This window comes from Ammospiza nelsoni, chromosome 21 (genome assembly GCF_027579445.1).
Source record: "Ammospiza nelsoni isolate bAmmNel1 chromosome 21, bAmmNel1.pri, whole genome shotgun sequence".
NCBI classification, from domain to species: Eukaryota; Metazoa; Chordata; class Aves; order Passeriformes; family Passerellidae; genus Ammospiza; species Ammospiza nelsoni.
This window is the reverse complement of record NC_080653.1, coordinates 8,067,155-8,079,112: the sequence shown is the minus strand read 5'-3', so window position 1 is coordinate 8,079,112 and position 11,958 is coordinate 8,067,155. Positions and strand designations below refer to the sequence as shown.

The 11,958-nt window shown below is 41.9% G+C and overlaps 1 protein-coding gene across 1 annotated transcript; it reads right to left on the bottom strand.

Annotated features, from left to right (window-relative positions):
• Nucleotides 1-29: 29 nt before the first annotated feature.
• On the bottom strand, nucleotides 30-11,816 carry NSRP1 (nuclear speckle splicing regulatory protein 1). The gene is made up of 7 exons (XM_059487135.1): nucleotides 11,783-11,816; nucleotides 10,566-10,653; nucleotides 5,102-5,158; nucleotides 4,808-4,939; nucleotides 4,071-4,278; nucleotides 3,392-3,500; nucleotides 30-1,667 (listed from the first exon to the last, which is right to left on the bottom strand). Exons 1-7 carry the CDS (start codon nucleotides 11,800-11,802, stop codon nucleotides 641-643), a joined length of 1,641 nt encoding a protein of 546 aa, XP_059343118.1. The 5' UTR covers nucleotides 11,803-11,816; the 3' UTR covers nucleotides 30-640.
• Between the last annotated feature and the right edge of the window lie 142 nt (nucleotides 11,817-11,958).

The window sequence follows — 11,958 nt, the reverse complement described above, 5'->3', positions numbered from 1 at the left end:
TAATGTACACACAAAAAAAGACCCATACATTTGATCCAATATGTATCTTACACTTTATTAACTGCTTCTGTACATCAGGTCCCCGGACCAAAACCCACACATAATACAAAATTCATACCTCAATATGCATATATCTTACAGAACTCCACTCTACATACAGAAATCTCCTAGATCATTACTCAGGCTGGTTTTCTTGCTTTTTCACCCACTTTTACAGGTTTGCTCCCCATTTTTGAGAGCAGCAGTGGGCAGTGAGCCCTCCTAAGGGCTGAGAACACCTTTGTTTCAGCAAAGCACACTGTTTTGGCTGCTGAAAGGATCAGGGGGATGCAATCTCACCTTACACTGTTTAACACTCCCAGGTCTGTCCAAAATCTTCATGTACCAAGGACACGCTACTGAAGGGCAGGGTGGACAGCCAGCCACATTCAACATTTCACCTGCACACACAGACTAAGAGTGTGTGTCAAGAGACCCACTGATCCATCCCAAAAGCTGTTCTCTTAAGGGACACACAACTTCTCAAAGGAAAGCCAAGAATAATAGGTGGGATAACCTTTTCTGTACAAGGATCTGCACAGCAGTGGCCTTTGCTCCTGGCTGCCAGCCCAGGTGTTTGTGCCCAGCCCAGGGCCATCAATCAATCCTCCTCCTTCTCGATGTAGGGTTTGCTGCTGACCCGGGCCATCTGCCGGGCCAGGTACCGGTCCCGTGCCGACATCACCGTCTCCTCGTTGCTCCTTTTGGCAAATTTGCTCAGGGTCTCAGGGGCTTTCTGTGCTTGTTCCTTTTCATCCTTCTCCCCTTCTTCTCCAGCTTTACGTTTCTGCTCAGACATTCCGGAGCTGGAGCTTCCCTTCTCATCCACCTCTCTGTCTTTTCCTTTTCTCCCTTTTCCCAGATCACTCTCTCCATCTTTTTCCAAAGATGTAGGAGTACCTTCTCTCCTCTCTCTGTATTTCTTTTCCTCACTGCCATACTTCTCTCTCCTTTCCTTTGCATGATCTTCCCTTTCTCTGTATTTCTCTCCTCTCTCCTTCTCTCTGTCATTATATCTATCTTTATCATTTCTGGTTCTTTCTTTCTCTCGTTCCTTCTCTGAGCCCTTCTCCTCTCTGTCCTTTGCCCTCCTCCATTCTCTGCCATGCCCCTCCCTCTCTTTTCTTTCCTTCCCCCTTTGTTTATCATCTTGATCTTCCCTCCTCCTGTGGTGATCTCTATTAGTGTGATCCCCATGCCTGTACCGCTCTTCCCTTTCCCTCTGGTGATCCTTTTCATGGGTCCTGCTTCTCTCATAATCCTTTTCCCTGTACTGTTCATCACTTCCCCTTTTGCTTGGCCTGCTCTCTCCCCTCTGGTGACTTGTTTGGGCTTTGGTGCGTGGTTCTTCCTCCACACTGGATGAGCTTGGTGACCTGGAATGCCTCTGGCTTTTGTGATGTTTCACCTCCTCTTCACTGCTCACAGAGTCCTCCCTTCTTTTCTTCTTTTTCAAATTTACTTTACTGTGCTTGTGTCTCTTGTCATCATCACTACTATCAGTTCCTAGGTCGGTATCAGCATCTGGATCATTTTCTTTCTTAGAGGGCTTCACTCTTTGTCTTTCTGAAGGGCTTTTGCTCCTTTCATTGGGTTCTTCCTCAGTGTCAGGTTTTTCTTCCTTTATCCTACATTTTTTACATTAGAAAAGAATAACAGCATTAAAAAGCCTGAAATCTTGGACTTTCCTACAAAGTGACTCCTGGTCAGGACTTAGGCAAAAGATGCTGCTGAAAAGTCTAAGAAAGCAAATCTGTCTGTGGCTCAAGTTCCAGGATTCCAGCACAAAGTGTCCATATCTGTCTCACTCTGTGAATGTGAGCTGAGGAATTTATCTAAAAGAGTTTGACAATGGTAAAGTATGTGCAGCCTCCATCTAAGGAAAAAACATTAACTTGTGTTCCTGTGTAAGCCTGCTGGCAAGTTACAGGTTTTCCTACATGTTTGGTCTTCTATTCACATCAAATAATTATCCAGAGAAGAAGCAGGTTGTGTGTTTTGTGGACAGAGAGAGGAACGTGGTTTTGTTTGATCCAGTATTTCTGAAGATCTCACTTGTGGCTGGACAGAAATTAGTAACTTTGTACAGCTCAAATGTTCTTACATGCAAAATGCTGACTCAAAATGCTGAGGGGGTTATGCTTTGCCATTCTCCTCTGGCTGATGAGGAAATCCATGTTCCCTCACACAAACCACGACTCTTCCATTTAACCACAGAGCTCCAGGAACAGCCTGTGGGGCTCTCTCATGAGTCAGCACACCACCAGTGACATTCTGTGTCTGCTGAGTGCTTGAAGGCATGGACAGCCTATCAACAGCAACTAAAAACTACACTGAAAAGTTTGGTAATTTACTTAGTAATCCAACTCAAAGGTGGGGCTCACTTTAGGGACACTTCTGAGATCTAAAAATGGAGCTGTTTTCTCTCTGTATCCTGCTGTATCACCGTGAATAAGAATGAAATTAAAATATACACCTGAGTTTACTTGAAAGCCTTGCTGGAAACACCATCTACAGGACAATTTGTTTCCTCTGAATTAATTGTATGTGCCACTAAAGGAAATTTCCTTAATTTACGTTCTAACAATACAATCTCTTGATGAAAGCTGCATTTTATTTGTGATAGCAAACACTTAACTAGTGACATCCATGCTTTAAGCCTCTATCAACCACGGTTTAACCTGAGTTAATTGTCTCAAATGATCAATTGCTGCATACAAAAAATATCCCCTTCATCACATTTATCCACAGGGCAGAATGTTACCATGTTAAACACCTAAATAATTCAGTCTCATCTCATTACATTGCTTTGGAATGTTCACATATTCAGATTTCAAAATACTCCCACTGGATTTCCTGTATATTTGACTCATTTCCTTTTACCACAGTATCAACACTCAATGTAGTTTTTATGCAACTAAATGTGGAGTAAGTACAAAGTGAAGAGAACATTCTTTACAGGAAATTCATAGCATATTAATTTCCTATAACTGACTACTATGCTCACTATTTTACCTCTTGTCTTCCTCATGATTCAAAATGTGTAACTTATACAGATTGCTAAATACTATGTAAACCAAACAAAATGTAGGTTAGAATAATAACAAGCAGGATTACAATCATAACTGTCCTCTTGATACCTTTCAGACAGCATCCTTGTCCTGCTTGTTTCATTTCTGTGTCACTGATGATGTTCATTAGTTATTTACCAAATAATTCAGTAATCAGCTGTAAAATTACCAGTTTACCTTACCACAGTTTTAGTGCTCTGTCTAATCTTCCAGTGAATACAGAATCACAAACAGCCAGTACTGGTCTTCATACCTGTAACCCTGCTGGAAACACATCCTACCTGGCTTCACGGAAGCTGCATTTTGGCATCTCTTCTTCCCCCACACGCTGGTTTAAAAGATGTCTGTAGAATCCACTGAGATCCCTCTGTTTGGTCACATCCAGGTATGCTGAGAGACAGAAAGGGAGGTTGGATTTACTGTATCACAAATACTCGTCACACACAACTCACAACTGCAATTTCCATCCTGGGGGTTTTCAAATTCAAATTGGAAAAAGCTCAGAGTAACCTGATCTGGTCTCACAGCAGACCAAGCTTGGAGCAGACAGCTGGAACAGGTGACCTTCAGAGATCCACTCCAGCCCAATCTAGCTAATGATCCTACATCCTGTGCTTCACACCTACTCCTGATGCTGACCAGAATGTCTGAGGTAAGGACTGGAAACATCTCTGTACCCCAGGCTTATGAATCTTCCTGCAAAAACTGACGCTCCCTCAAAAAATAAATCACCAACCCAAACAGAACTGACACCCAAACAGAGGAGCTTCCTCTGTTCCATGTGTAACACATACAAAGGAAAGTAACAGACCAAGGTTGATCTGATTCAGGATCTGCTAATCTGGTTCTCTTTGATTTTAATTATCAACTCTCACACAGAGACCACCAGAGGAATATATTGTACATCATGTACAAGGCCCTACTTCTTTTTCAGAACAATTACTTCACTATGAATCTCACCCTCGAGAGCTGATTCTCTTCTTTCCCTCTCCTCCTCCTCAGCTCTTTCTTGCAGCTTCTTCTTATAGGCTGAAGTCACAAAAGCCTCTTTGTGTGCAAACTCTCCTCCTTCCATTTCACGCTCTTTCTGAATTTTTCTTTCCATTCGTCTTTCTTGTTCCTTCTTCCTAATCTCAGCAGCTTTGAGGATATTGTGGATGTATCTGGGCTGAGGTAGAAGGGAAAAGAGTTACCATGCTGAGAGGTAATTGTGGTGGCTGAGAAAACACAAATTGGGATTGATGGAGATGTTGAATTAAGTTGGTAATGGAAGAAAACTGTCAGGAGCTGCTCTAATATTCTCCCTCTGACAGATATCCAAAACAAACTGCCATTCCTCTCAGACCCCTAACACAGCAGGTTTCCCAGTACCAAGAGAGGCTGCTGTATTCATTCAAAAGTCATCCCACCTTTGACTAGGAGGATTTTTACTCCTAATGAAAACAAATGTTGTGGGTTTTTTTGATTTTTCATCCCTCTGTCTTCCTAACTGTAACAGCCTTGCCCTTCTTTTAAGGACTGGGAGGCTTCCTTTGATCCAGAACCTTACAAGAGCCTTGAAATGAACTGGAATAAGTAACAATGAAAGCATCACTCGCCAGGATAATCCAGCAATGCTTTGAAGCTTACAAAGTAACCACTCACGTTACCCCAAGCAGACAAAGTCGAACAGACAGGATACATCCTTAGGTACTGACCTTTTTGTCATCGTTTCCAGCTAGCAATTTGGCACTGCTTTCTTTCTTCTTCTGCTGCATTTCATCATAAATACTGTCATATTCATACACTGTAGCATCTTCTTCTAAAGCCTTCTGAATCTCCAGTTTAGTCTAAAACAAAAACAGGGAGGAGGAGAAGAAAATATATCAAAATAATAATAATGAAATCTTTACTATTTTCAAATAGTTGATTCCTATATTATAATTTAAACAGATCTATAGTATAAACTCACCCATCAGAACATTGGAAATAAATTAAAAATAGTCCCTTACCTGTTTCATTGCTTGCTTTTTCAATGCCTCTTTTTGAAGACTTTCCCCAACAGTTGGCTGTAGGAAGCACACATTGCAGAAACAAAATTAATTACATTAACACAGGTTCTCTTTCTACCACTCTAACAAACAACCAATTACAGACAGGCGTGATACAGAAAATATTGAATTCTTCCTGCATGTCCATCAGAGATGTAGCAGTAGCAAGCAGAGATACTGACAATCACATGAAAAAAGAAAAACTGTATTCATAGTTAAATAAAAAATTCTGCAAGGATTTGGTGTTTATTTCAAGTCTCATTTGTATCATTAGTTGTGTATTTTCAGAAATAAGAACACAGCTAAACAGCATGTACTTCAAGTGTTACTGTTTCATTTCTCAAGATAAGCATGCTACAAAATAGCCATTCTAATCTTTCCTAAGAAGAAACAGATCCCTATTGAAAATGTTTTCTAATCATACTGTCTAACAAAAATGCTTAGCATTTTATTTACTTTTTTGCTTTTAATTAGTTTTGACCTAAACTACATATCTATCTTTTCTCAACCAATAGATAATAGATAATGTTTATTAAACAGATCCACTATAATGGCAGGACTTGTATCCTTGCTTATGTAATTAAATATCTCTTAATCTTAAAAAGCAGAAATAGGAAGGAAAAATCCTTTTGCATTTTGGCAACTTCCCAAGTTTTGCAACTTTGACTAATACATGCTTTGTGTCACATTTAAAAAAGGCAAAGAGATTCTGTAATTTGTAGTTGCTGATTATTTGGACTAGAATTGGATACAGTCATTTATTTATTTATGTGGCTGGTTGGTTGGTTAGTTGACTGGGGGAAGTAGATAATGGATTATTTAGTTTAAAACCTACAAGAATTCTGGCTTCATTCATCTCATGTTTACCTCTGCTTTCCACACTGAAGAACTCTGAAGTTCTGAAGAACTAATGTTCAGAAATAATTTACAATGCTGTAGTTAATTTTATAACACACAGCATCTTTTGAAAAGGCCATAAATGAGTCAGTATGAACCATAAACAGCCATTTTAAACTAGCATAGAGCACACATCAGCATTACACAGAAAACCTCCATTTCCTCCAGGTTCTTGAGAAAGAAGATGCTCCTTTGTTTGACACCCTGAGGGTCACCCTGAAGGTTTCCTCTGTGGGAAACTCTTATACTGGTTTAACCAAAAGGTCCCTCAGCAGTGAAGAATCTCCCCTGCACTATTCCAGAAAGCAGGGGCTCAGTGAAAAACACAACAGATTCTGCAGTTACATTTACAGAATAAGCTCTATTCCACCAAAATATCTGAAACGCTGCTTAGAATGTTTTCCTTGTCTGTCTACATGTAATAAATGCACTGATCTACAAAGATTAGGTAAACACTAACATAATACATAATCCTCATTATTGGACACATGATGGTAAAGAAGCCCATCTGCCATTTCTCCAGACTGGCAGTAAGTTTACAGAAAACAAACACCTTCCCCAATGGTTTATGGTGGACAATTTCCTGTTGTGCTCTGAGCTCTGACAGATGAGAACTTCCTGTCCTTTTGTATTGTTTTACTTATCAACTGCCCATTTATTAAAGGCCCTGTAAGCTCAGCAATCTGTCTCATACTTTTTCCCTCCCTCTAGTCAAGCTATTCTTCTGGAGCACAAAGCTTATAGTTCAATATTTTCTGAAAGGAGGAAACATTTTAACCCTATGCTGTGAAAGGACACAGAATCCATGCAAATCAAGGAACTCTGAGAAATGAGGCTCTCCAGTCCAGCACTGCTACCAGACCATGGGAGACAGCTTGTACACAACTGAAAGTTATTAAAACAATCAAACAAAGAATTGCACCAATCTGCTAACATTTCTCAAGGTTCTCTCAATTTTTTAGCTCCTTCTCACTCTAAAATGAGCCACTTACACCCTCATGTACATGGATTTAGGTGTGAATCCTTATGGCCTGCCCTCACAGAGAACTGTACAATGCAAGCACAACCTGCACATGAGACTCCAGCCTTCATGGAGTTAAAAACAAAAATCACATCAGGCAACAGATTCCTCTCAATTCACAGACAGTATGAGCCATGGCTACTAGTAGAAGATCAAGAGAATGAACATGAAAAACAAGTCAGGTACACAGAATTAGCTTTCCTCAGCACTCCATCCTGGTTTCCAGAAACCACACCAAGGAGTTCCTGAACTGTAGGACGCACCTGAACCATTGTCTGACAAAAAAGAGCATCCCTTAATTTGACTAATCCATTTCTCAATCCATTTCTATTTCTGGCCATGCCACAGCATCCTGTGGCAAGGGGTTCCACACCTTAACTACAAAATGTCCTTTTGTTTATATTAAACCAGTTACCTGGTGATTCCATAACACAACCCAGCGTTCATGTTATGAGAAATGGCAACATCACCTCACTTCTCTGAATTATTCTTGATTTTACATACATCATCTTCTTTTTTCCACTTTCTCCTTCTCAGAAAACTCTTTTCTAGGAACCCCTTTACCCAGTCTTATTTTGCATGCAAACTGTTGCAAAAACTCTGGTCAGCACCAACATCAATTACTCAGCAAATCCTTTTAGTCAGAATTTTCCTTTGAAAAGTTGCAAAGGAATATCCATTAGCAAAATCAAAAATCTGAGCCTGCAAGACAGAATTTCCTGCTTATTTTCAGCTTCTGCCTGCTTAAACACTCAATTTATCTTGTAGGTGGTCACTAAAAACCCACCAAATCCAGCTGATACATTCACAGAACTGTTCACACTGGCTCCACAATTTCCCTCCCAAATTTAGCACCTACTGAGGTCTATTTGCAGTTATTTTTTTCATCCCTTATTAACAAATCAGTTTTGAAAGACTGGTACAGTACAGGAACATACACTGGGTAATTCTGGTGCAACCACAAACCAGAAATTTTATTTGCTGCACCACAGAGATAATTTCAATTAAACTCCAAAGACAAAAAGGAACAATGAACACCACACAGACTGACAAGCCAACTTTTCCCATTCAACACTGTATTTCCAGAAAATTCCCATCCCAGATGCTCTGTTTCTTATGAATTAACACAAAGACCAGCAACTAACAGCCATTATTGCACTTAACCACAAGGAAAAAAAAATCCAAATTCCTTCAGCAAGAGTAGAGGCAAAATCTGAGTGAAAAATGCATAGTAACGTTAAAAAAAATGGAGCAGAAGTTTGGTATCTAATATATAATCACAGACAAGTCAGGTTTGCAGATTTCCCAGCACAAACTTTATTAGAGTTCAGTTAAAAATACATAATCTCCAGACATTTGAGATGTAGTTCTGACTGATAAAGTAGCAGACAGGAAATGAAACCCCTCCCAGATGCTGCTCCTTATCTTGAAAAGCTCTGAAATCATTACTGAACTAATAAAGTAATTCTGATTTTTTTAAAAAAACAATCTTCTTTGATAAAGGCAGTTATGAGATTATTACTTTTTGCTGGGTATGTACCATACTGATGAGCACAACAACTTTTAAGAGGTTTTATAACAGACTTTGACAGTGAATCTGTCAGTTTTTCTGAAAGGGAGGATACTTGAGATGTTTAGCTAAAAGCTGGCAGACAGCATCATCTATTATTTTTACTAGAAGTACTAACATTCATTCTTTTGCTTCAATGTTCAGATATTAAGAAAAAAATGAAGAAGTGAAAAAATACAAGACATCCCTTAGGGAGGTTCCCAAACCTACCACACAACATTTAATGACAGCAGATGAAATGAAGTTTATTCCTGGGATCTGGAAAATGTGGGGTCAGATCCTGAATGAAGAGAAAGACACCAAACCCCATCTGAGAGGGGAAGTGCTCCATTAGCACCTCCAGCAGGTGAACCTAAAGGAAAGCCTCTCCTTACAGGGATGCACCTCTGAGGATCACAGCTAAGTGAGGGAAGAGATGGGATTTAAAACACATTTGTGTCCTGTAAGCTGCACTGAGGCAGCTTCATGTTTTCAGCACGGAGCTGGAGGACACCTTGTTCTCCTCTCTGCCTTTTCCCTGAATTTCCTTTAGATTAAAAAGCCTCACTTCACCCAGGCCCTTCTTGGAAATCAGGCTTTTGAGCTGTCTTTGCTAACTCACTGTCCTCTCCTTCCTGCTCTCAGGTGTCCTCTGCACAGTGAACATGCACACTTGCTGTTTCACCTGTCTGACCATCAATAAAAACACTGGTCAAAAGGAAATGAAGGGGTGCAGGCACAGCCAGGCCTGGCTGTTTCCCTCTGGGATCAGTGCTGCTTTTTCAGCAGAACTGAGATAACACCATGCCTGATATTCCTGAGTTCCTGGGTGGCTGGTGCTGAGCTGTGAGGGCACCAACTCCCACCTGTGGAGTTGTGCAGTTCCTTTACAAAGCACCAGAGCCAAAGGGAGCTGGGGCAGGGAGAGCTCAGCTGGGTAACTCAGGTGTAGCTACAGGACAAAGACACAGAGATGTGGACATCACTAGAAAGGTCCTCAGCCCTTTTCTGCCCTGTAAATCATGAGCTCAGACACCTTCAACAGCAACATTCCAGATTTTCTAATGGAACCAGGTACACACAGGCTGGGAATTGCTAAATTCAGGCCTTCTGTGGCATAAAATTAACAACTGCTAGTTCATTAAAATAAAAACAGATTTTAAGAGTAAATATTTTGGTGAGTCAGAAACCGACCAAAATTATTTGATGCTTTATTAGCGTTGTTTTTCTCGACCACACAAAAGAGCAAGCATGGAGTGAAGCTCTAGGGAGGAAAGAATGTGTTTGTAGCACAGGGTTCTGTAAGTGCCCCAGCCCATATCCCAGCCTGGCCTGGGCACTTCCCCTGCTTCCAGCAGCACATCCAGGTGGGATTTACACAGCACACAGTGCCCTCTGCTGGGGCAGGTACAGGCAGTATTTTGAATCTAATACTTTAAAAGAAATTAAAAATTAAAGATTGTAGAAAAGAACACTCTCACACAATATCATACACCTTCTCTTGCTGTAGAACTTTTGGGTTGTACAGCTTTGCTTTTGTTCCCTGTATGAACACCATAAAATCAATTTCATCAAATTTGGGGGGAATGAGCTCAAGGATAAAACACATATAACTACCACACTTAGTATTTGAGTGAGACCTGTTGATTATTACTGGTCTTTCTATTTGCAGGCATTCACCAGTGACAGTCAACAAATCTCTTTACAAGCTACAGTTAACTCTGGCAAACAGACTGTCACCTGTGCTGAATTTCTGGAAGAGTTGACAGAAAGTAACAAAAAATCATCACTTCCATGTAATGTGTACTAAAGAAAATACAGATCATATTTCACACTCAAATCCAAAATGATGACACATATCCTAATGACTGCCAAAACCTGATGCAGCCATTAAGGGTTGGACACAAATAAATTTGCAGAATACAGGGCAAATTTCAGAAGAAAATTGTTGAACTGACCTCTTCATCTGACTCATCTGCAAACACCGAGAGCTTCTTTGAAGCAAGATTTTTCTGGGGCAACTTTTTGGGCATAATAAGCCCATATCTAGAGAGAAAAAAAAAATACCTTAAGCATCACTTACAACATAGCAACAAACCAAAAATCTGACATTTATCATTTGAGAAGTAAAAGATCAGCATCAACATAATGTATGGAAGTTATATGCGAGCAGCCTTTGCAGCAGAGCACACTGGACAGCTTCTCCCAGAGCTACTGCTGTTTTTTGCCATGCAAAGTTTCTGGATGCAATGATTGTCTTATTAGGATACAAATCTCTCCTGTCCAGAGTTCTCCAAGTAATTACTTTTCTTTCTCAGAGAAGTAAGAAATTACTGTTTAATCTGAAGGGATTTAGTTTTAGTCTATACCAAGCACTGTTCCATGCCTATGTTTGCAGTGCTGTAATTTCATGTTTTGCTGGCAAGGTAACCACAGGTGCTATGGCAAAGGACAAGATTTACAGTCAGATTGTGTCACGCTGCAATTAATTAACCACACACAAACAACCCTTCTGCTGACAAAGTCCATCTCTGTGCTAAAACCACTTCCTTTGGGTGCTGAGCAACCTCTAAATCGGGGGTTTCTCGCCCGATTCACAGGAACATACACTGGGTAAAGCTGCCTTTCCCTGAGTCCATCACTGAATCAATAGCTCGCCACAGGGTGTATGGCTGAACCGAATGGAACACCCCCTCATTCTGTACCACACATGGGTACACCCCAACATTCTGGGGTACCACACATGGGTACACCCCGATATTCTGGGGTACCACACAATTTCTGTGAGCGCTGTTTGCTTCCCTGAGCCCGCCCTCAGCTCCGTCTGACCCGGCCGCGGAGGCCGAGCAGCAGCCCCGGCTGTGCCCGAGGGTGGGAGTTGTGAGGGAACACTGAGGAAATTCTCCTGCGTAAGAGTGAAAAACACCCCCGGGCAACACCCCCACACCCTCAAGCGCCTGACCGCTACTCGAGTTCTGCTTGTTTTTAATAAACACAGTTTTGAAGTCAGACCAACATAGCGAGGCCTCAGGGCGGACACCTGGGACAAGCGAGTCCCTGGGCAAGAGTTTTCCAGCGCTCGCCCCTGCCCTCAGCGCCGGCCCCGAATCCCCCCGAGCGCTGCCCCCAGCCCGGCTGAGCGGGGCCCGCCCGCCCCGGCCCTGCCGGCACTCACTGCTTGCCCAGCGCCGCCATCTTGTCGGGCCGCCTCCCCCGCGCAGCTGCTGCCGTTCCGCGGCCGCAGATTCCTCACGGCCGAGTCCTCCCCACGCACTTTCCCCGCCCGCCCCGGCGACCCTCACGGCACCGCGCCGCGGTCCCGCTCCGGGAGGGAAGCGGAGAGCCGGCGGA

Coding starts and splice junctions, on each gene's coding strand:
- NSRP1 (XM_059487135.1), bottom strand. CDS start 11,802: ATGGCGGCGCTGGGCAAGCA. Junction 10,654..11,782: donor ATGGCGGCGCTGGGCAAGCA/GTGAGTGCCGGC, acceptor TTTTCTCTCTAG/ATATGGGCTTATTATGCCCA. Junction 3,501..4,070: donor AAGAGAATCAGCTCTCGAGG/GTGAGATTCATA, acceptor TCTGTCTCTCAG/CATACCTGGATGTGACCAAA.